A 21,460-nucleotide genomic window follows, 5' to 3' on the forward strand; every position below is an offset into this window, starting at 1 on the left:
CGCCTTAGATATTTATAGACATTGATCAGATAACTCAAGGTATGGCAAATAAATTTATTGCCTAAACGCAGTTCTGCGAACAGTGAAAAAATATGTAGCCTTACTTTCCATCTTGATAGAGGAATTTGGGAATAGGCTTCAAGACTGCCGGAAAATTAATCCATTTCTTGGTATATCTGTGACTCCATTTCCAGTGGACATTACCTATAAATTTTCAAATGAGATGTCTAGTGTTGCAATCAGATATCCAACTCAAAAATATGATTGCATCTCTTTACTAGAATTTTATAAGACCTCTCTCACCAGAGAAAGACATTCCTCACTTCACAATCACCTTTGGCAGTACGTGCCTTTGTGAGCAACTATTTCAAGGACGAAGCTCAGGAAAAGTAAAATTTCAACACAAATCTCTGACGAACACCTTGAGAACTGCCTGTTCTGGGCTAGATGTTCAAGGGCAAGGTCCCCTCCACACATCATGCAACTGATGCAGTGTGGAGTAAGTGAGTTGCACTAATCACACAGAGGGTTCAAAATTGGAATCCTGGTCATTCAGGAATCTTGGAAGAGATTACAGGCGAAGGCAAAGATTTTGGAATGTCACCAGAAGAGGAGGTTCCATGTGCTGAAGAGGTCCCATTATGTAATAAACTGCCAGAGAATGAGAAGAAATATGCAGGGTATAGTTGAGCTCAGGACCAAGGGGTGGACTTGACTATGGATGCTGTTGCATAGGTTATCCATGAATGTGAAACGTGCTGTAATTAAGCAAGCCAAGCCATTACCCTCACTGCACACCCTCTCGTGTGAACATCCACCCTGAGAGTGGAAGTTGCCCTCCTCCATGCACCCCATAGCACCACTACAAGGAAAACAAACCGTTTTGGCATCTGAAATGCTCCTGTTCCATCAGACTGGGCACTGCACTCACAGCTCTGAAAGGACTCAGGATTCCCTTGGAAGGTTTTGCTCCAAAGACGGGGGAAAACAGGTAAATTCAAAAGGAAGTGAAAAAAAAACCTGACTTTTAAAATGTTGGTGCATCTTAAAGCATGTGGGAAATCGGCAATGAAAACGTTTTGGGGGAGAAAAAATACAGAGGCAAAGCCCTCCACTCACTCCTCCATGACTTTGAGGATTTGCTGACTCCAGAGGAAGCTGCTCAATAACGAAATTTTGGGGTCCTGGGAAGGGGGAAACACATGACAGGCACTGTGGGACATGGTTTTGCTGGCTGCACTATAAAAATAATTAATCCACCCCTGCTGTTATCTCCCCTTTCCAAGAGCTGACTCCCCTCCTGTCTGTAGGCTCCCTTTAGGTACTGCAGGCTGCACTGAGGTCACCCCACAGCCTTCTTTTCTCCAGGCTGAACAAGACAAACTCCCTCAGCCTGTCTTTGTAGGGAGGTGCTGCAGCCCCCTGCTCATCTTAGTGGCTCTCCTCTGGACCCTCTCCAACAGCTCTCTGTCTTTCTTGTACTGGGTGCCCCAGCCCCGGGCGCAGTGCTGCAGATGGGGCCTCGCAAAGCAGAGCAGAGAGGGACGATCACCTCCCTGCCCCTGCTGCCACCCCTCTGCTGATGGAGCCCAGGATCCCATTTGCTTTCCCAGCTGCAATCACACCCTGCTGGCTCACAGCTTTTCATCCATCAAGCCCCCCAGGTCCTTCTCCGCAGGGCTGCTCTCAAGCACCGCTCCTTCAGTCTGTATCAATGCCTGGGATCTTCAGCTTATACCCATTGCCTGTGTTGCACACGGAAACATTTCTGGGCAGTGCATTTATATTCAGTACTTCCCCTTATGCTTCAGGAGAGAGCCGGCTCTTCCCAGCAGAGCAGGTGAGGCTGAGCAGGGCAGAGCACTGAACCCTTTCCTCACACAGCAGCTCTGGGAGAGCAAAGACAGAAGGCGGAAGGGAAGGGGTCCCACCAAACCCGACCCCTTCCATTCCCCACACAGCTCAGCTTCGGTTCTCCGAAGTTCAAGCAAGACAGGGCTCTGCTAGAAGGAGTCCAGCAGCAGAGGGCCAGAAAAATCTCTGAAAACCCTTGGCTGTTAATCAGCGGGGGGTGCAGGAATTACATCCCGAACCCAACCCGTAACCGCGACCGTAACCCTGCCTCTACCGCTACCCGAAACCCCCGCCCAGCTCCGCCCCGCCTCTGGGCCCCGTTGCTCGGCGCCCGGGCGGCTCCTCAGGGCCCGGGCGGCTCCTCAGGGCCCCGCCGGCCGCCGCTTCCCGCCCCGCCCCGAGGAGCCGCGCGCTGCGGCACTGAGGCCGCGTAGGCAGCGATCGGAGCGCGGCGGGAAAGCGGCCCGGAGGCGGGAGGCCCGGGGCCTGGGGCTGCGGCCGTGCAGAAGGGATCTTCTGCCGGGGTGCCGGTCTGGGAGCGGCAGAGCGGCCGTCTGTTCGGTGCCGGCGCCGCGCTGTGCTGAGGAGCGGTGCCGGAGGTGATCCCGAATCCTTTCGGCGGATCCTCGTCCGTCGCTGTGTCGATCTTCCGAGGTCTGGGAAGGGGGCTCGCTTCTGTAGGGCAGCTTCCCTTAATCGGAAGCTCACGGTAGGTCGGTGCAGCTTCGTGCCTTGAGGGAGCGAAGCCGTTGGTGATACTGGAGCGCGCGCGGCATAAACAGCTGTGGAATCACAGTTATTCTTTTCCAAACCCACTTCAGAAACGGGGCATGGTGGCACACCCGCGGTTTTTGGCATGAAACGTGTGCAGGCGCTCCGCACAATGCAGGCATTGCAGCCTCCCTGTTTCCGCGGGGGCTGGGGATAACGACTGAGCCGAAGGGACGGCGACAAATCGTCCCTTAAAGTCCTAAAAGCCCTGCGGAGCGAGTGACTGACGTGCGTTTCTTACCGGAGAGATAGGAATCGGAATTGGCAATTCGGAGCGTAGCGTTTTGTGCTGTTTCCAGTGGTGATTTTTAACTCTTTGCTGTCTGAGTTGCACGCTCAGCTTTCCGGAACCTTTCTAAATAAAGTTTAGGTTAAACTTTATGCTTCTTTATTTCTTGAAGAGACTGCCAGCAGTCGTTAAAAGTCCAACGGGAATTAGTATATCCGTATGGGGGGCCGTTATTCTCTTACTGATACTGCTTTTCCTTGGCAGGCGCTATTTGTTCTTCCTTCAGGCCTTACCATCCCTCTGGGAGTTGAAGGAACTGGGAGTGTTTTCCTTTCCTTGCGGGCACTGTCTGTGGAGGGGCTGAAACACCCTTCTTTCCTTCTCTCTTACCTCGTTTCTGGTGTGCTGCAGTTGCACTGAATGCAGTATTAGTGGGCTGATTATGAATTGTGACTCTAGGACTGCCGAGGACTAATGCGTGTTTTTCAGTGACGCATTACTCCGCTTTTGGAAAGTTGTTTGCAACTCTTCATAGTTATTTTCTTTTCCTTTAATTTCTGCTCCCTGTTCCTGTTTGTTTCTGCTCTCCCTTGCCTCGTGTGTAACGTCCAATCTTGCCATTGTGCACAGAACACCTTCCCACCTTTTTATCCTTCCATAGCCCCTAATGATCTTTTGTTTCTCAGTTGTAACAATTGTCTCGAGCCCATTCATATAAGAGTTTGGGGCTGTGGTTCAGTCCGTGACTCTTGTAATCAGCTGGTATCCCTAGTTGCCATCGTTCAGACTTCACCAGTTTCTAATGGATGGATCCTACTACAATATATACTTTTAGGGGAGAAGCAGCGATGTATTGGTTGATATAATGTGGAGAGGGCTGTAGTGGTATAACAGTGGTGTGACAAGATTGGAGATGGGTGCAGTGGTGCCGGTCTGAGTCCTGGGTGTCTTTTACTCCCAAATGGGCTGGGGAAGGCTGGTCTTGGACAGGAACTGCTGCACTCCCTCACACGTCCCCTGCCATTTCTCTTGTCCCAGCAGGCTCCTGTGAAACTTCTGCCTTTCACCTGTGATCATCCCTGACACGTTATCTGCAGGAGAGCAACAAATGGCCACAGTGCATCCATCTCAGGTAGAGGCATTGGGAAGCACGCAGGAGAGGCCATAGGGTGTGGGATGTGAATACATGGGGAGAGGGAGGTGCTTTCAGCCAGTATTTATGTGCTGGGGACAAAGGAGCCGCTGGGACTGGAGTTTCTCTCCTCTGCCAGCTGCTTCCCTGGGCTGTGACTGTTCCCAGCAAGGAGCCTCTTTGCTCACAGGAGCCCGTGAGTTTTGCAGATGTCCCATGTGCATGTGGATGAGATGTGGACATGATGCTGGAGACGTACGAGTCTGTGGGCTTTGCTGCCTTTCCTTCTCGTTAGGGCTCCTTAGGCTGTGCAGAATGAGCCTCTGCAATCAGGGCCTAGTAACAATGCAGTTGCTAATGGATTAATACAACAAATGGATTAATACAACAAATGAAACGTAAATAAGTTTCACATGAATTTCAGAAGGGATTAGTGTGCTCAGCACTGTGAGAAAGGACCCAGAGTCACTGCTGGCAAGCAGGTATCAGCCAGGAGGAGTTGGATCAGCTGCTGCAAACTGTCTTTGTCTGGCTGCATTGCAGGGTGCCACTAGCTCCAGCAACCTGACAACTCTCTGGTTATTTTTTTCCCTTTTTACTCTTTGAACTCCCATAAACCTTTATGAAGCCTTGGGCAGTGAACAGTTTGGGTAGAAATAAAAAAGCCTAATGTGAACGTTAAAGAAATTATTCCTACACAATTTTTGAAGATGCAAAATGCACGCTGGGATCCAAAGGAAGGCAGTCTGTACCAGGGCCGGTGTCATTCAGGCCCTTACAGTGGTTTCAGAAGTGTGCAGGGACAGACACATAGTGCAGTTGTTGGACAAGCAGCTGTGTCAGAATGATGGAAATGCTCTCTCGTTCACTGTTTGTATCACTGAAACGTTATTTCCAGCCTCCAAACCGGTGGTGATCTCCCTGCTTGAGGAAGGGGAAGACCCCTGGATCCCAGATGTGCATGGCCTGGGGGACATGGCAGGAGACCTCAGCCCAGGTGAGCCTGTGGGGGGCGGGAGGAGGCTGTGTCTGGCAGAAGCTGTCTCTGACTAGGCAGTATTTTGGCTTAATGTATTATTTCTGGATTTCATCCAGCAGGGGATAGGATGACAGCTATAGAGGAGGTTCTGCAGAAGTGCGATGTGGCCAAATGGCAGTGGGGCAGTGCTTCGGTGGGAAAAGCCAGAAGGGATGTGCAAGGGGCTCTGGAGCAGGGAGAGCACCTGAAGAAGCAACAGGGAAACCCTCAGAGAGAGATCGTGAGGGACCTCCTGGACTGCAGCGCAGGTCAAAAGCAGTCTGAAGATGCAAGGAGCAAGGAAGCGTGCCAGGAGAAAAGGCAGAACCCAAGTGCTGAGTGTGAGAACAGCCTTAAAAGGAACTCTGGCCTTGTTAACCGCCAGAGCATCCACGTAGGAGGCATTCGGTTTAAATGCCTCGAGTGTGAAAAGAGGAACATGAAAAGCTGCAGCTTGCTTATCCACCAGCAGGACCACGCAGAAGAGAGACCCTTCAAGTGTCCTGAGTGTGGGAAGAGCTTCAGAAGCAGTTCGAACCTCAGCCGCCACCAGCGCATCCACACAGGAGAGAGACCCTTCCAGTGCCCTGAGTGTGGGAAGAGCTTCAGAAGCAGTTCTGACCTCATTGTCCACCATCGCATCCATACAGGGGAGAGACCTTTTAAGTGTCCAGAGTGTCCAAAGAGCTTCAAAAGCAGCGCTCACCTCACCTCCCACCAGCGCATCCACACAGGAGAGAGACCCTTTAAGTGCCAGGAATGTGAGAAGACCTTCAAATGCAGTTCCCACCTCATCCACCACCAGCACATCCACACAGGAGAGAGACCCTTCAAGTGCCCTGAGTGTGGGAAGAGCTTCAGTAGCAGTTCGAATCTCACTGACCACCAGCGCATCCACACCGGGGAGAGACGTTTTAAGTGCCCTGAGTGTGGGAAGAGCTTCAGCAGCAGTTCCAACGTCGTTATCCACCAGCGCATCCACACCGGAGAGAGACCCTTCAAGTGCCACGAGTGTGGGAAGAGCTTCAAAAGCAGTTCCACCCTCATCAACCACCAGCGCATCCACACAGAGGAGAGACCCTTCCAGTGCCCCGAGTGTGGGAAGAGCTTCAAAAGCAGTTCTGATCTCATTGTCCACCTGCGCGTCCACACGGGATATAAGCCCTACAGGTGCTCAGAGTGTGGGAAGAGCTTCAAAAGAAGTTCTGAACTGAAGTGCCACCAGCGTATCCACACGGGGGAGAGACCTTTTGAGTGCTCCGAGTGCGGGAAGAGCTTCAGCAGCAGTTCCAGCCTCAGTTACCACCAGCACATCCACACAGGAGAGAGACCTTACCAGTGCTCTGAGTGTGAGAAGAGCTTCAAAACCTCTTCGTACCTGATTGTCCACCAACGAATCCACACAGGAGAGAGACCCTACCAGTGCTGTGAGTGTGGGAAGAGCTTTAGCAGCAGTTCTAAACTCAACTCCCACAAGCGCGTCCACAGAGGAGACAGTCCATGAAAGTGCCCTGAGTTTGTGCGGAGCTTAAATTTCAGTTCCTGCCTCCCTACCTACTTGCACATCCTCACAAGAGACAGAGCCTGCGAGTCCCAACCTTCTTCACCTGACAGGTAATGTGGTGCAGCCAGCAGGGAGGGCTCGCTGTAATGAAGGCGTGTTCCAGTGCGTGTGAACTGGGAGATCCACCCTGAGCCCAGCAGGGAACGGTGCATGTGGCTGAGAGCGGGGAAATACAAACCCCATCCATGTTTGGGTACCCGACCTCAGTTGCAGGACAGATCCAACCCCTCCCGTTCCCTTCCTTATTCTGGTTATTATCGCTTATGAAAATCGACTTCTGCTTTTTCTGTCTTCTCCTGTTCACCACTCCATTACCTGCTGGAGAACTACCGTTTGGTGACATTTTACTGCTGCTACCAAGTCAAGCCGCAATGGCTGCAACACAGATTTGAAGTTCCCTCAATGACCTCCAGCTTCAGAAGTCCCTGAATTAGCAAGCCCCTTTCCCTGAATGGGGCGCAGAAGAGAGCACTGTAAAGAGGCAGCATCCCAGCTGGGGTCACGTAAGAGACACCTCTGCAAGCACAGCAGGCAGTGCTACGTGTGTCCTGCTCGAGGGTCGTCATCGCCACTCCAGTGCTCAGAGCAGGTGCTCACATTTTCACTTGGGTGTATTTGGATCAGTCAGCTCCTGGTTTCTCCCCGACCAGCAGGAGAGTTTTCCCATGCTTTGGATGGACTGTAGCTCCCTTCTTGACCTTAGATCCATTCTTGGTGTTTCGGGCACATGTAAATACTCTTCCCCTTTCCTCCTTGGCATGGGAATTACACATATTGCTCTCTGTCAGCTGGGCATAGGGTGGATATGCAAAGGAGCTTGCAGTTGGCACTGACATGATTGAGAGCCTCTGGGTACTGGTTAAGGGACGAGACAGTTAAGTGGGAATCTACCATAAGACAGTGATTCCAATTAATGATTCTGTATGGAATTAAGTGATATCCCCAGAACAGCATCTCTTGCCCGTGGCACTGGAGTCCATCAGTGCTGGTCACTATTTATCTCTCAAGAGTACTGGTGCAGGTAGAAGCAGACTGCTGGTAGTCAGGAAGAGGGACTGAAGTCCAGCTTATCTGAGCAGAGTTCTTCTTTTTGAGTTCAGGTGGAAAGGAAAGTGAATGGACACTGGCAGTCAAATCAGTGGGGGAACTACAGAAATGCTGCCTACTCTCCTGAGGGGAATGCTTATGCTGTCCAAGTTCAGAGCTGAAGCTGGCCACTCGTGTGGGGGACGATGGAAAGGCTTCTTCATGTAACCAGCAAAAAGAGGATCGTGGATGACATCTCTTTGTTACTTGATGAGGTTGATCACCTCATAAGTCGGGACACAGAACAGAAGCAGAGTCACAGAATGCATTTTTTTTCACCTCTGCACTGAACGCTGTAGGTGGGTCCTGGGACTCCTGGAGCCCTACGTTGAGGGCCACGACTGCACTGATGATAAACTTCCAGTGGACTGTGAATGTGGGTGGGATTTGCTGCTCCAGTTGCATGCATGTAAATCTATGGCCCATGGAGTTTATCCATGGATCCTGGGAATTGCAAGATGTCCCAGTTGTCTGGAAGTTGGGAAACATCTCAGTTTCCAGGAAGGACAAGAAGGAAGACCTTGCCAATTCCAGTCCTGCCAGTCTCCCTTTGGTGCCTGGCAAAATTAGGGAAGAGGTCGTTGTGAGAGTTACTAAAAAACGCTTCAAAGACAGGAGTTTTGAAGGGGGTTGGAGTTCACTTTGCTCAATCCTGCTACTTGGGGGGCTAGCTGGGCATTGTTCTGGGAGTGGTGAGCAATTGCTTGTGCATCACTTGTTATATACGTTGCTATAGAGAGAGAGATATTTGTCATAATGATTATCCTTTTCCTTTCCTCTGTGTTTAGTAAATAACTGTTTTGTTTGTTATTCTCTCCCCCATCGCACTGGGAAGGGGGGGGTGAGCAAACGTCTGTGTGGCTGTGTGAGCCACCTCAGGTTCACAGAACAGGAGGGTCCCTTGGGAGTCAGACCTGAAGGGTAAAGGGGTCCAGGAAGGCTGATGAAAGGAGATAAATCCAGCTGGCGACCGGTCAGCACTGGTGTTCCTCGTGGGTGAGTACTGGGCCCTGCCCTGCTTAATATCTCTATTGACAATCTGGATGAGGGCATCGAGTGCATCATCAGTAAGTTTGCAGATGACACCAAGCTAGGGGCAAGTGTCAATCTGCCTAAGGGTAGGAAGGCCCTGCAGAGGGACCTGGACAGACTGTCCGATGGGCTGGAGCCATAGGGCTGAAGTTCACAAAGACCAAGTGCCAGGTCCTGCACTCTGGACACAACAACCCCAGGCATCATTACAGGCTTGGGGCAGAGTGGCTGAAAAGCTGAGCAGAGGAAACAAAGCTGGGGGTTTGTCAACAATTGACCCAGCGAAAAGGGAAAAATGGAAAAGGGTAGGGAGATGGGACTAGAAACAGCAGCAACGATCTGAGGAGAAACAAACTAATTTACTGGAAAAGATATCAGAATGCAAGATAACACACTGTGATACAATAAATTAGAATTGAAGCTAATAAGTAAAAAGGCAGAGTGCCCAAAAACCGAAGGCCTTACTCTCATGCTGAGGCATCTAGCCAGGCCAAGCAGAAGAGGAAAAAGGGAACGCCCCATGATATGCAAACAGTTTTATCTTTGCCTCTGAACAGAGAATAGAAACAGAATAACACAAAGTCCTCAGGGGTATGTAGAATGTAGTTCTTCTCTTCTGAGAAGCAGGTACCCAGGTCTATGCACCATCCATGGAACTGGAGCACTAACTCTTTGTGTAGTACGTCGTGTTGTGATGTGGAATAGCGATAACCAGAAATCAGGAAACCATGACAGGGTTTTGGTCTGTAGTCAGCTGAACACGAGCCAGCAATGTGCACAGGAGGCCAAAAGGCCAATGGCATCCTGGCTTGTATCAGCAGTAGTGCAGCCAGCAGGAGCAGGAGGTGATCGTCACACATAACCAGAAGGACACCGAGGGCCCAGAATGTGTCCAGAGAAGGGCAACGGAGCTGTGAAAGCTGGAGCATAAATCTTATGAAGAGCAGCTGAAAGAACTGGAAGAGTTCAGTCCAGACAAGGATCGGGGGAGACCTCATCGCTCTCTGCAGCTCCCTGAAAGGAGTTTTTGGTGAGGCAGAATTCGGCCTCTTCTCCTGGGTAACAAGCGATAGGAAGAGAGGGAATGGAGTCAAGTTGTGGCGGGGGAGGTTCAGGTTGGGTATTAGGAAGAATTTCTTCTCAGAAGAGTTATTATTGGAACAGGTTGCCCAGGGAATTGGTGGAGTCACCGTCTCTGGAGTTGTTTAAGGAAAGGACCGATGTAGTATTTAGGGACGTGTTTTGGTGGGTGATCCTGGTGGTAGGTGGCTGATTGCAGCAGATACCTTAGAGGTCTTTTCCAACCTTAATGATTCAATGGTTCTCTGAAGTCCAGTCCCTGCCTTGCTGGCCTGTCCTTCCAAAAAGTGTCATAAGCATCCACGTTGGCCTTCCAGTCATGAGGGCTGTCCCACTGTGTCCCTGTGGTAGCCATAAGGTCATGTTTCTGCAGCCTCACACAGTTCTCAGATTATTCCCGTTTATTCCCCGTGCTGCATGTGACACTTCAGAGAAGAAAAGGCAGCTGAAGTGCAGGTATCTCTAAAGGAGGTCCCTGCTTCTTCCAAGCTGCAGTGAGGCCTGAAGCAGAGCTCTGTTTTTGTGGGTCACCAGGGACCGGGCTGCCTCCTCCTGAGTGTTGTCTGCTGTTGGAATAGCATTGTTAAACCACCCATCTACCTCTGTCCAGTACCACAAAGCTTTTTATCTGCTTTGTGCAGCTCAGCTACCTGTCCTAACAGATGATCCTCCTAGTGCAGGTACCTGCCTTATCACCAGGAGGAGGTTCGAGGCAGTGGGTGAAACGGACTGCCTGAACCAAAGTCTCCTTTCTTACCAGTTCTGTCTGGGTGAATGCAGAGATCTCTGGGCATTTCCTGTGATGAGGGTCAGCATCCCGTGTGCCATCATAGCCCCACATCCCCATCCTGGTCCACACATCCCCTTCTGTGGGTCCTGTCCTTGGGGTGCTTGGTCAGAGGAAAGGTGCTTGCAGACAGCCCAGCCCCACTGCTGACCCGTGTGACAGCAGCGTTTGTGGCCCTGTGCAACAGTGCTGGGAGGTCTGGGAGGTCCAGGAGGGCAACCGGGGGTGACCGTGGGGTGATCAAAAGGGACCACGGGGAGAACATGAAGTGACCACGGTCAGACATGAGATGCAGTATCGGGGTACGTGGGGTAAGAATGGGGGGGCAAAGGGGTGATTGTGGGGGTATCTTGGGATAACCACAGTGAGACCAGCGGGACCATTGGGTGACCATGGAGTTACCATGAAGGAAGTACGAAGGAACTACGGGGTGACCACGGAGAGACCACGGGCAGAATACTGTGTGGCCGTGAATTGTCCATGCAGTGACACTTGGATGGGCGTAGAGCGACCACAGACCGGAAAGGATGGGAAGAGCCTGGGAAGTGGTACAGGAAGCAACTGGCCACCTCTGAGAGAAGTGAGACCCTGTGAGTGCCCTGGGCACGGCTGTGGGCACTGTGAAAATGAGCGTGGGCGCTGCCCTCAGGATGAGAGGTGCTTGTGGCAAGCAGGGCCTCCTGTGAGGAGCGGTGATATCCCGCGTGCCCTCAGTGCCTGCATCCCAATCCTGCCCCACGCATCCCCTGAATGGGCACCCGCCCTTGGGTGCTGGAGCAGACGTGGGGTGACAAACAGGTGAGCACGGAGAGAGCACGGGAAGATCACGAATGGACCGTGGGGATCCTGGATCAAAAGGGTGGAGCGTGGAGTGAGCAAGAGGGTGCTGGAGCAAACAGTGGGTGACAGTGAGAAGGCTATGGGCAGGCAGTGGCATTTGTGCCAGGTGACCATGTGGAGACGACAGGAGTAATACGAGGAGAAGATGGGGTGAGAACGGGATGATAAAGAGGTGACCTTGGTGTGAGTACGGTGAAAGCACGTGGAAACCACTGGATGGCCACGGCAATGTCATGGAGGGAGCGTGGGGCCATCCGTGGGGCTCAGGCGGTGGGTGGAGCCCCGTCCCGTGAGCGACACGGCTGTTCCGAGGCAGAGCAGCGGCAGCGAGCGTCCCTCGGAGCAGACGGACAGACGGATGGCACACAGGGTAGCGCCGTCGCGCCAGGGCTCCAGGATGGAGGTACCCGCAACGGAGATCTGCCTGGAGACGGGTGATGCCGCCCAGCCCAGGCGCTCACTGCTCCGGAGCAGCGGCGCGGGCTGCCGGCACCCTTCATCCTCCTCCGACGGCAGCCATGGGGAGCGGCCGCGTCCTGGTGGCCGGGGCCGTGCTGGTGGCGCTGGAGGCGCTGGGAGCACGGCTGGCCGCTGGCACGCGGCCCTCGGGTGAGCACGGAGTCACGGCGCGGGGATGGTGCGGGCTGGTCCCCGCCGGGCTCTCCCGGCACCCAGCCCAGCCCCGCGCGCAGCGCCCGGAGCTCCGGGGCTCGGGACGCCGGCGCCAGCGGCACCGCAGCCGTGGTGGGCGCGGGGAGGGGCCGGGACGGAGCGAGGGTGGGGAGGGGCTTTCGGGCGTGGCGACGGGCAGCTGCGCTCCGTGACGGTGCCCTCTCCCCGCAGCGTTTTTCCAGTGGAGCGCTACGGTTGAGTGCCACTTCCTCAACGGCACCGAGCGGATGAGGTTTCTGGTGAGGCACGTCTACAACCGGCAGCAGTACGTGCACTTTGACAGCGACGTCGGTCTCTTTGTGGCCGACACGGTGCTGGGAGAGCCTTCTGCTCAGCTCTTCAACAGCCAGCCGGACGTGCTGGAGAAGAACAGGGCTGCGGCGGAAATGCTCTGCGGCTACAACTACGAGATCGTGGCCCCTTTGACGCTGCAGGAGAGAGGTGAGTTCACGCGGCCCCGCAGCTCGTGGCGGGCGCAGCGCTGAGGAGCGCACGCGGTGCTCTCGCAGCCCGTCCCCGACGCTCCCCTCCGTCCCCCGGCAGCGCCCGAGGTGAGGATCTGCGCGCTGCAGTCAGGCTCCCTGCCCCGAACCGACCGGCTGGCTTGCTTCGTGACGGGCTTCTACCCACCCGAGATCGAAGTGAAGTGGTTCCAGAACGGACAGGAGGAGACGGAGCGCGTCGTGTCCACGGACGTGATCCAGAACGGGGACTGGACCTACCAGGTGCTGGTGGTGCTGGAGACCGGCCCGCGGCGCGGGGACAGCTACGTGTGCCGGGTGGAGCACGTCAGCCTGCGGCAGCCCATCAGCCGGCTCTGGGGTGAGGCCCCCGGCCCCGTCCAGCTGTGGGGGGAGCGGGAGCGCGGCCTTCAGAACCCGAGCACTTCTCCTTGCTGTCCGTGCAGAGCCCCCGGTGGACGCGGGCAGGAGCAAGCTGCTGGTGGGCATCGGGGGCTTTGTGCTGGGGCTCGTCTGGCTGGCGCTGGGGCTCTTCCTCTTCCTGCGCAGTAAGAAAGGTGAGCAGTGGGGCGGTGGGGCTGTGCTGTGGGGTCGGAGATGGCGGCGGTGAGCTGTGACCATGCTGACCTTGTCTCGCTCAGTTTCAGGGCACCCCGATCCACCCCCTCCAGGTAATTTCTCGTTCCCCCAGTGACGTGACTGCGCTGAGGAGCCCCAGGCCCACTGCGGTCCTCATTTCTCCCCCTTTCCCTACAGGGATCCCAAACTAGCAGCTGCCCCACGCCGCTGCTCCACCAGCGTGTCCTGCACTCCCCAGCCAGGAGCTGAGTTTCCCTTTGTGTTGTCACCGTGCTCCCTGCTGCCGCTGCAGAGCCTGCTCTGTCCCCTTCTCCATAGGAACTCGCTGAGATGTTGACTCCGTGGTCCTTCCACTTCCTTACTGTGGTCGCCCAATGATACCCCGTGTTCCCACCGTGGTCACCCAGTGCTCTTCTCTTTGTCACGCCCTCACAACACCATCTTTGCCCCACATGACCCACACGATTACCCATGGTCACCTCACGTTGGCCAGACTTGCCCCTTCTGATCCCTTCATTCTCAAGCTATTTTTCCCCCTCGGGCTCCTTCCTAGTAACCCCGCGTCACCCCATGTTGCCATCATGTTCTCAGCGTGCCAACCCGTGTCCTCACCGTGATTACCCTGCGGTCATCCCAGAGATACAGGAGCGCTCCTGAGGCCGGGCCGGGCCACTAAGAGGGGAAGAACCATTGCCATGATGACGTGGAGCCAGTACAGGTGTCCTGATGCAAGCGTACGTGACGCCATGTGGGAGGCCTTACATCTGTGGGGAGTTGGGCAGAATGCAGATGATGCTTGATGCTTGGGGATCGGCTGGGCGCTGGCTGGAGGGTGGTGACATTTGTTGCCCCACGGCCACCCCACGGTCACCTCTTCATAACCTCATTCCCACCCTTACGCTCCTCCCTACCGTGATCCTATCGTGTTTCCCTCTGTGTTCCCTTCACTGTCATTCTGTGGTCACCCAACAGTCACCCCACGGCCTCACCATGGTCCCTTCAAGATCACCGCATGTTCCCTCTGTTGTGCATTGGTGAGGAAAGTGCTCAGGATCACAGATTTTTAAACAGGCAGGAAGGAGGAAGGAAGGAAGGAAGGGAGGGAGGAAGCAAGGAAGGAAGGAGGGAAGGAAGAAAGCAAGGAAGGAAGGAAGGGAGGAAGGGAGGGAGGGAGGGAGGGAAGGAGGTAAGGACACAGAATTAAAATTACAAAGAGATGGAGGCAGTTGTCCTGGTGCAGTGAGGAAAATTGGAGGTGAAAAGGGCACTAAATGGTGCCATGGACCACCGGCGGTGGATGAGATGTAAATGACTGCACTGATATTCATGCAGCCAAACCAGCCGGACGCCCATAGGCACCCATTCAGCTCTTTGGCCACGCCCCGCGCCATGATCTGGCCACGCCCCATGGACCGCCCCAATTTGAAACCACGCCCCCACGCTTGGCCACGCCCCCAACATTCCTGACCGCGCCCCACCGCGGCCCCCGCCCTTCACTGTTGTTGGCGAAGCCACGCCCCTTTCCATTTAGCCACGCCCCCACGCGGTGTTGATCTCAATCCAGCCACGCCCATTCCGTTACACACGCCCTTCGTTCCGTTAGCCACGCCCCCTTTCTGCCAGGGCTCCGCCCCTTCCAGTCCCGGACCCGCCCCCTTCTGTCCCGGCCCCGCCCCGTCCCGCGCCGCTCTTTGCCCGCACGGCGCCCGGTGCCGCTCCCGCACCCACGGAAACCGACCCGGTTCCGCCCCCGGACTCTCGGCCCGCTGCCACACCCGGACCCGCACCGCGGACCCATGGACGCGGACCCGCGGCCCGGATCCCCGCAGCCCGTCCCGGAGCCGCGCTCCGGACTCGCGGAACCAGACCCGGACCCGCGGCCCGGACCCGCGGCCGCGGCCCCCGACCCCAATCGCGGTCCCGACGACCCGGACCCGGATCGGCGTCCCGGTCCCGCGGAACCGGTTCCGGCCCCGGCGCCCGCCCCGTGCCGTTGGTTCCTGGAGGGCCGCTGCCGTTTCGGGCCGCGCTGCCGCCACCCGCACCCGGGCCGGAGTCCGACCGCCGGCCCGGAACCGGCAGCGAGCCGGGAGGAACCGGGGGCGGCGGGGAAGAAGCCGCCGCTGCGCCGCGCCGCCGCCGTCCTCAGCCGCCTCCGCTGGGACCCGCGAGCGGACCCCGCGGCCGCCACCGTGGAGTACCGCGACCGCTTCGTGGGCGTCGTGGAGCGGCCGCTGCTGGAGTTCTTCACGGGGCCGCTGTGCGACGCGGGGCCCGCGGACCTGGCGGTGCCCGAACACCGCATCGTGCGCATCCGCTACCGCGGGCGGTGCGTGTGGGACCGGGAGAAGCGCATCGATCGCGTGTTCGGGTCGGGGGGGGGGATGGGGACCGGGCGGGAGGTGCTGGAGGAGCCGGGGGAGGGTTGGGCGGACTGAGGGAGGGGGACCAACCCCCGAAGTGCCGTCGGGGGTCCTTCTGTACCCCGGAGGCGACGCTGAGGTCCCCTCTGCGCTGGGGACGTGGGGATGCGGACACCTGGAGCCCTCGGCTGCTCTGACGTGGGCACAGGGGTTCCTTCCGCTCCCAAAAAATGGCACCAAAATCCCTTTTGCATTGGGGATGACAACATGTGGACATGGACATTGGATCCCCTTGGGCACAGGATCATGGACATGGGGCACACAGACATGGGGGCCCTTCTGTACCCTGAAAGTGACACTGACGTGCCTTTAGCACTGGGATAATGCAATGGGGATGTGAACAGCTCACCCCGTTCTGTAGTCCCATGGTGACAGTGAGGTCCTCTCAACAGTGGGGATGTCGGGGACCCTTCTGTGCAAAAAAGATAGGAAGATGGACACTTGGACCCCAGAGGTTACAATGATGTCCTTTTGGCATCAGGGACATGGATGTGGGGGGCCCTTCTGGTACCCCAAAGGTGACACTGAGGTCCCCTCAGCACTGAGGGCAGGAACACCTGGACAAGGAGACCGGGGTCCTTTTGTCATAGGGATGAGGACGCATGGGGCGTCCCTTCTGTACCCCAAAGAAAGTGGTACTGAGGTCTCCTTGGCTCCTGGGAACAATGATATGGGGACATGGCACCTGGACACGTTCTGTTGTCCATAGGTGACACCGAGGTTGCCTTGGCACTGGGGACATGGACACTGGGTCCCTCCTGGCCATGGGGGACATGGACACCGAAGCCCCCTGAGCACTGTCACAACACTATGGGGTATGGACATAGGGTCCCGTTATCCACGGGTGTCCATTCTGTACCCAAATAAAGGCACCAAAATCCCTTCGATGTTGGGGATAGGACATGGGAACATGGACACTGGGTCCTCTTGGCCATGGGGTGCTCTTCACTGTTTTCTTACCATTTCTGCTCAGAGGGAAAAGATAGAAGGCCTTGGTAGGTCACCTGATGGCCCTTTTGATTGTCTGGCTCACCTCTGTGGCCTGCCTGCCTCAGTGTGAGAGTAAGGCTTTTGGCTTTTGGACACTCTCTTTGCATTTGATTTTTTAGCTCAAATTCTAATTATCTTGTATTATGTTGTATTATAGTACGTTGTCTTGCATTCCCGTATCTTTTCTAGTAAATTATTTTGTTTCCTTTCAGATCATTGCTTCTGTTCCGTTTCTGAGCCCATCTCTTTATCCTTTTCCCTGTTCCCCTTTTCAGGGTGAGGATTCACAGATCCCCCCACCCTGCCAATCACGGAACCGGGCCGAACCAGCCCACAAACCACAGAGCCACAGACGGCTCCTTCCCTTCCCCGTACCGCCGTCCCCTCCCGTCCTTTGCGCTTTCGCTTTCGCTTTCGCTCTTGACAAGCCTCGGCAGCGAGTTCTGCCCGGCGCCCGGTGACGTTTCGCGCGCTCCCGGTCCCCATTGGCCAGGCTGTGGCGGAGGCACCAATGGCGACGCGGGGCGGGGCCGGCGGTGTCCCGCAGAGCGGCGCCATGGCTCCGGGCGAGGCGGTGCTGCTGGGGCTGCTGCTGGGGGTCCTGGGCGCGGCGGCGGGCGGTGAGTGTCGCGGGGACGGGCTGCCCTCGGCACCGGGACCCGCGGCTCCTCGCTCCGGGGCTGCGGCCGCGGGATCGCGGTTGGCGGCTCGCGGTTCACGGCTCCGTCCGTCCCGCAGAGTCGCACTCCCTGCGCTACTTCCTGACCGGGATGACGGATCCCGGCCCCGGGATGCCGCAGTTCACGGCCGTCGGGTACGTGGACGGCAAAGCCTTCGGGAACTACGACAGCGAGCGCCGGACGGTGCGGCCCATCGTGGACTGGCTGCCGCGGGAGGACCGGGAGCACTGGGATGCGGAGACCAAGAAGGCCCGGAGCGGCGAGCTGGATTTCTACGTGGGTCTGGGCTGGCTCCGGGAGCACTACAACAAAAGCGGAGGTGAGCGTGCTGGAAGCTGCGGCGGGACAGGGGGCCGGAATGGGGGTCGGTGGGGCGGGGGGCTCTACGGGGAGTCTGTCAGCCCCGCTGAGGCCTGGCTGTGCCCCCCCAGCCGTGCTGGGCCATCCATGTTGGTGTCGCTCTCCCTGGGACGCCCCGTTCCTGAGCCCGTTCGCCCCATCCCGGCCCCGCGGTGCTCGTGGTGCCCCGCAGCCCGAGCAGCCCCTCACCGCCCACCCCGGCTGTGCCTCAGGGTCTCACACGCTGCAGAAGATGTTCGGCTGCGACATCCTGGAGGACGGCAGCGTCCGAGGGTACGATCAGTATGCATTTGATGGGAGGGACTACATCGCCTTCGAGATGGACACGATGACGTTCACTGCAGCCAACGCGGTCGCACAAAGCACCAAGAGGAAATGGGAGAGCGAAGGGACGTACGCTGAGAGATGGAAGCACGAGTTGGGGACCGTCTGCGTTGAGAACTTGAGGAGGTACCTGGAGCACGGGAAGGCCGTGCTGAAAAGGAGAGGTGAGGCGGGGAGGGGGATGCGAGGCTGGTATGGGTGTGGGGCGGGGGCTCGGTGTGGGGAGCTCAGCCTGACCCACAATGTCACCCATCTGCAGAGCGGCCTGAGGTGCGAGTGCGGGGGAAGGAGGCTGACGGGATCCTGACTTTGTCCTGCCGCGCTCACAGCTTCTACCCGCGGCCCATCACCATCAGCTGGATGAAGGACGGCGTGGTCCAGGACCAGGAGACCCACTGGGGGGGCATCGTGCCCAACAGCGACGGCACCTACCACGCCTCGGCCACCATCGATGTGCCGCCGGGGGACTGGGACAAATACCAGTGCCGTGTGGAGCACGCCAGCCTGCTCCAGTCCAGCTTCTTCTCATGGGGTGAGCCTGGCAGCGTGGGGTGCGTGGGTCTGGGGGCTCGGGGTCCGCCCCTTCCTTTCCTGACAACGCCGCTCTCCCCCAGAGCTGCAGCCCAACCTGATCCTCATTGTGGCTGGGGCGATCATCACCGTCGTGGCTGTCGTGGCTGTCGTCGCTGGATTGGTGGTGTGGAGGAGCAAGTCAGGTACAGGCAGAGGGCTGTGGGCAGAAGGTGGGGGGGGGAGGCGGACCCCCTTGGGAGTGCCTGCGCTCTGACACGAGCCCAATGCTGACACTTCTTTCTGTCTGCAGGGAAGGATGAGAAATGTTACAGAGCAGAACTAGGTGAGTGATGAGGGCAGCAGTGTCCCCTGCCGATGCTCGGGGTTGGGGCGCTCTGGGGCCCCTCGTTGCTTTGGGGTCACAGAGGTGGTGGTGGCATGATGCTCCACGCCCCATAGCGAGCACAGAGCCAGGGCTCACGGCTCTCTCTCCCTTGCAGGCCACGATGGGGAATCCAGCAGTATGGCCACAGGTACAGTGTGGGACCGGGGCTCAGGAGGGGTCCTTGGTGTTGGAGGGGTCTCGATTCCGTGCACTCCTCTGTTGGACCCACAGCTGGGGCAATTCTGGGCCCTGGAGAGCCCCCAGAGCTGAGAGTCAGGACAGGGACGTGGCCGCACGTGACACGGTTTCTTTTCTCACCCCTGCAGGGAGTGAATTTTCTGCCTGAGTGCTGTGCTGCTCCAGCTAGCCCTGTGTGCGTTTGGAGTTTGTGGGGGTTTGTATCTCTGCTCAACGTCCTGAATCTCCTGGGGCTGACGCAGTGTATGCTCCTCTGCTCCGTTCTGTGGGGCTTTTTCCTGGGGGTGACCCCCTGAAATGTCCACCTGGTGGGCGGGGATGGACTTCTGGGCAGAGCGCTGTGCGTTGTTTTGGGGAAGATACCATTGCAGACGCATCGGGAGGAGAGCACCGGGTTCTGGGCTCAGGGCACGGGCAGAGCCTCTGGAAGAGGCCAAGAAGAAAAGAGTTCGTGTCCCAAACGCTCCGTAGAAGTGCAAAAGAGATCAGCACAGCAATGAGACGAGGAGCGTGTGGAGGAGGTGGTGGTGTTGTGAAGGTGAGGCAGCCATTTCCTTCGCTCCTGGAGTTCTGCAGGTCCCACTGAGTAACAAGAGGAGATCGTAGAGCAGGAGAATGTCTCACAAGGCATGGCGGCGCTCCAAGAGACCCAACCGGTGCTCATTCGGTGGGGTGGACAGCAAGAGACCCTCCGCCCCACCAACCCATTGCCAGAGCATTCAGAAGGGCCCCCCGAGTTGTTTTCTGCCGAATCTCTTTGCACTCTTTGTGTGACGTCCTTCTAGTCAAACAAACCCCAGCAGTTTGGATGGCTGGTTGGCAGCTCAGCCTGCGTGGTGTCTGATCTGGGGTGGGGGGATGGTGTCCCTGGATGGGGCCCCATGGTGGGCATCCTCCGCTCTGCCCTCACCCGTCAGGCTGCTGCGTGCACTGTCAGAGAGGTTTTCCAAGTCAGACATCACCTCTCCTCGCTGATTCCGTGCTGATGATTTTCTCCCCCTTCGTGTGCCTGGGAATGGCGTCTGGGATGAGCTGCTCCAGCACCTTCCCAGGCACCGCGGTGAAGCCCTTTGCTCCCTGGGCCCTCCTTGCCCTTCCTGGAGCTCGGGGTGACGGTTGCAGCTTCTAGAACCTTCTCCCAGTAACACTGCTCAGGGATGGTGAGGGCCTTGCTGTGAGGGTGCCAGCTCCCAGCATCCGTGGCTGCACCTCATCAGAGCCCTCTGAACAACCCGATCCTCTCCCACCAGCGGAGCTCCTCCTTTGCTCCACCCTTTCCTCCAGCTCTCCGGGCTCCGGGATTCTATGATCCTATGATTCCTGAAGGGCTGCTTGCCACCGAGCTGATGAAGGCGTGTGGTACCTCGGTCTCTTTCACGTCCCATGTCCACGTGTCCCTCAGCCCTTCTTTTGCTCCCTGTGTACAAACAGAAGTCGTTGCTACCCGCACCCAGGTTCAGTTCCAACTGAGCTCTGCTTTTGCTGACATCGTCTCTGCACATCGGACACGGTCTCCATGTGTTCCCCATCTTCCCTGTCCCTGCAGGCCCTTGGTGCGCTTCCTTTCTGGAGTGGGATTTGGCCGTGAGCTCCTTGTCCACCCACGTGGCAATTTTGGACCAATTGTGTTGGGCTTTTGAGCCCTGAGCAGATCCTCGAGCAGCAGCAACCCGCTTCCTTCCTCCCAGCCATTAACACACACGTCCAGGTAGATCCGCGAGGAGGCCGCGGTCCTCTCTCCCCAAACCCGGGTTTGGGAGCTCCAAGGGATCCTGAGCTCCACCTTCCCACAGCCAACGATTCCGGATCTGTACGGCTGCGGGCAGAGCGCACAGCCAGCTCCGAACCGCCGAGTTCAGAGCTCAGCCTCTGCAGGGACCGCCGTGGGTCGGTGCTGTGGGAGAGGTTCTCCATCCACGCACCTCATCCACGTGTACGCAACACCCCTTCCTTCCTCGCTGTCTTCCTTCCCCGCTCGCATGAGGCTCATCGGTGAGAAGCAGCCTCCTGCTTTGTCAGCGCTCGCATCTGTCAGATAACAAAAGCAAGCTTGGATTTTCGCTTCATTTTTCCTGCTGAGATCTCCGTCTGCAGAAGGAGCTGGCATTTGCCGAGGGGATGCCTGTAAGCTTTGCTCCGATGTGCTCCTCTCCTCGAGTTACCCCTGAGCCGTTGGGATGGGAGCAGCCAGGTTCTGGGTGCTGCACCTTCTGCACTTCTGCTCACCGTGCACGTGGCGAGGGCCAAGAAGTCTCGCCCCAGTAAATCCACAGGAACTGATTCTATTGAGGAAAGTAATCTTTGCGCCATCGCATCTCGTCTATTAGAACCTCTTCTCTGCTTTTCTTCTATTCCTTCCACGCTTCCCGGTCTTAATTTAACCTCACGTCTCCCGTTTTACACCAACTTTGCCGTATTCAGCACTTCTGCCATTGCTTTACCTTTCCCTCCTGGAAGGAGGCCTCACTCCCCACGCTGTCCC

The 21,460-nt window shown here is 56.9% G+C and overlaps 4 protein-coding genes across 17 annotated transcripts; all 4 read left to right on the forward strand.

Annotated features, from left to right (window-relative positions):
- The first annotated feature begins 2,138 nt into the window (after positions 1–2,138).
- On the forward strand, positions 2,139–8,464 carry LOC104917220 (uncharacterized). Its single transcript, XM_031557785.2, has 4 exons — positions 2,139–2,563; positions 3,896–3,986; positions 4,885–4,983; positions 5,082–8,464. Exons 3-4 carry the CDS (start codon positions 4,962–4,964, stop codon positions 6,506–6,508), a joined length of 1,449 nt encoding a protein of 482 aa, XP_031413645.1. The 5' UTR covers positions 2,139–2,563; positions 3,896–3,986; positions 4,885–4,961; the 3' UTR covers positions 6,509–8,464.
- A 2,408-nt stretch (positions 8,465–10,872) lies between these two features.
- Positions 10,873–13,704, forward strand: LOC100547088 (class II histocompatibility antigen, B-L beta chain-like). Of its 5 annotated transcripts, none has more exons than XM_085215120.1 (6): positions 10,874–11,796; positions 12,237–12,506; positions 12,609–12,887; positions 12,973–13,083; positions 13,174–13,197; positions 13,283–13,704. In XM_085215120.1, the coding sequence occupies exons 1-6, from the start codon at positions 11,610–11,612 to the stop codon at positions 13,294–13,296; spliced, it is 885 nt and encodes a 294-aa protein (XP_085071246.1). In that variant the 5' UTR covers positions 10,874–11,609; the 3' UTR covers positions 13,297–13,704. The 5 variants fall into 5 exon arrangements, 3 of the variants coding, with proteins under 3 accessions (XP_085071246.1, XP_085071245.1, XP_085071247.1); XM_085215119.1 differs by having other exon boundaries at positions 10,882–11,796; positions 13,168–13,197; XR_014880776.1 differs by having other exon boundaries at positions 10,873–11,796; positions 12,973–13,197.
- A 143-nt stretch (positions 13,705–13,847) lies between these two features.
- LOC146542009 (leukocyte receptor cluster member 9-like) lies at positions 13,848–16,729 on the forward strand. Its single transcript, XM_085215125.1, has one exon. The coding sequence runs from the start codon at positions 14,902–14,904 to the stop codon at positions 15,541–15,543; it is 642 nt and encodes a 213-aa protein (XP_085071251.1). The 5' UTR covers positions 13,848–14,901; the 3' UTR covers positions 15,544–16,729.
- Positions 16,730–16,989: 260 nt separating this feature from the next.
- On the forward strand, positions 16,990–21,259 carry LOC100546931 (class I histocompatibility antigen, F10 alpha chain-like). Of its 10 annotated transcripts, XR_014880771.1 has the most exons (11): positions 16,990–17,138; positions 17,257–17,517; positions 17,771–18,046; positions 18,142–18,414; positions 18,497–18,598; positions 18,706–18,738; positions 18,896–18,928; positions 19,107–19,516; positions 20,229–20,432; positions 20,525–20,686; positions 20,772–21,259. XR_014880771.1 is itself a non-coding variant. In XM_085215116.1 (9 exons), the coding sequence occupies exons 1-8, from the start codon at positions 17,030–17,032 to the stop codon at positions 19,124–19,126; spliced, it is 1,107 nt and encodes a 368-aa protein (XP_085071242.1). In that variant the 5' UTR covers positions 16,990–17,029; the 3' UTR covers positions 19,127–19,174; positions 20,525–21,259. The 10 variants fall into 10 exon arrangements, 3 of the variants coding, with proteins under 3 accessions (XP_085071242.1, XP_085071243.1, XP_085071240.1); XR_014880768.1 differs by having other exon boundaries at positions 20,525–21,259; XR_014880769.1 differs by having other exon boundaries at positions 20,263–20,432; positions 20,525–21,259.
- The last annotated feature ends 201 nt before the right edge of the window (positions 21,260–21,460 follow it).

Source organism: Meleagris gallopavo, unplaced genomic scaffold, assembly GCF_905368555.1.
Source record: "Meleagris gallopavo unplaced genomic scaffold, MGAL_WU_HG_1.1 scaffold_4, whole genome shotgun sequence".
NCBI lineage: Eukaryota > Metazoa > Chordata > Aves > Galliformes > Phasianidae > Meleagris > Meleagris gallopavo.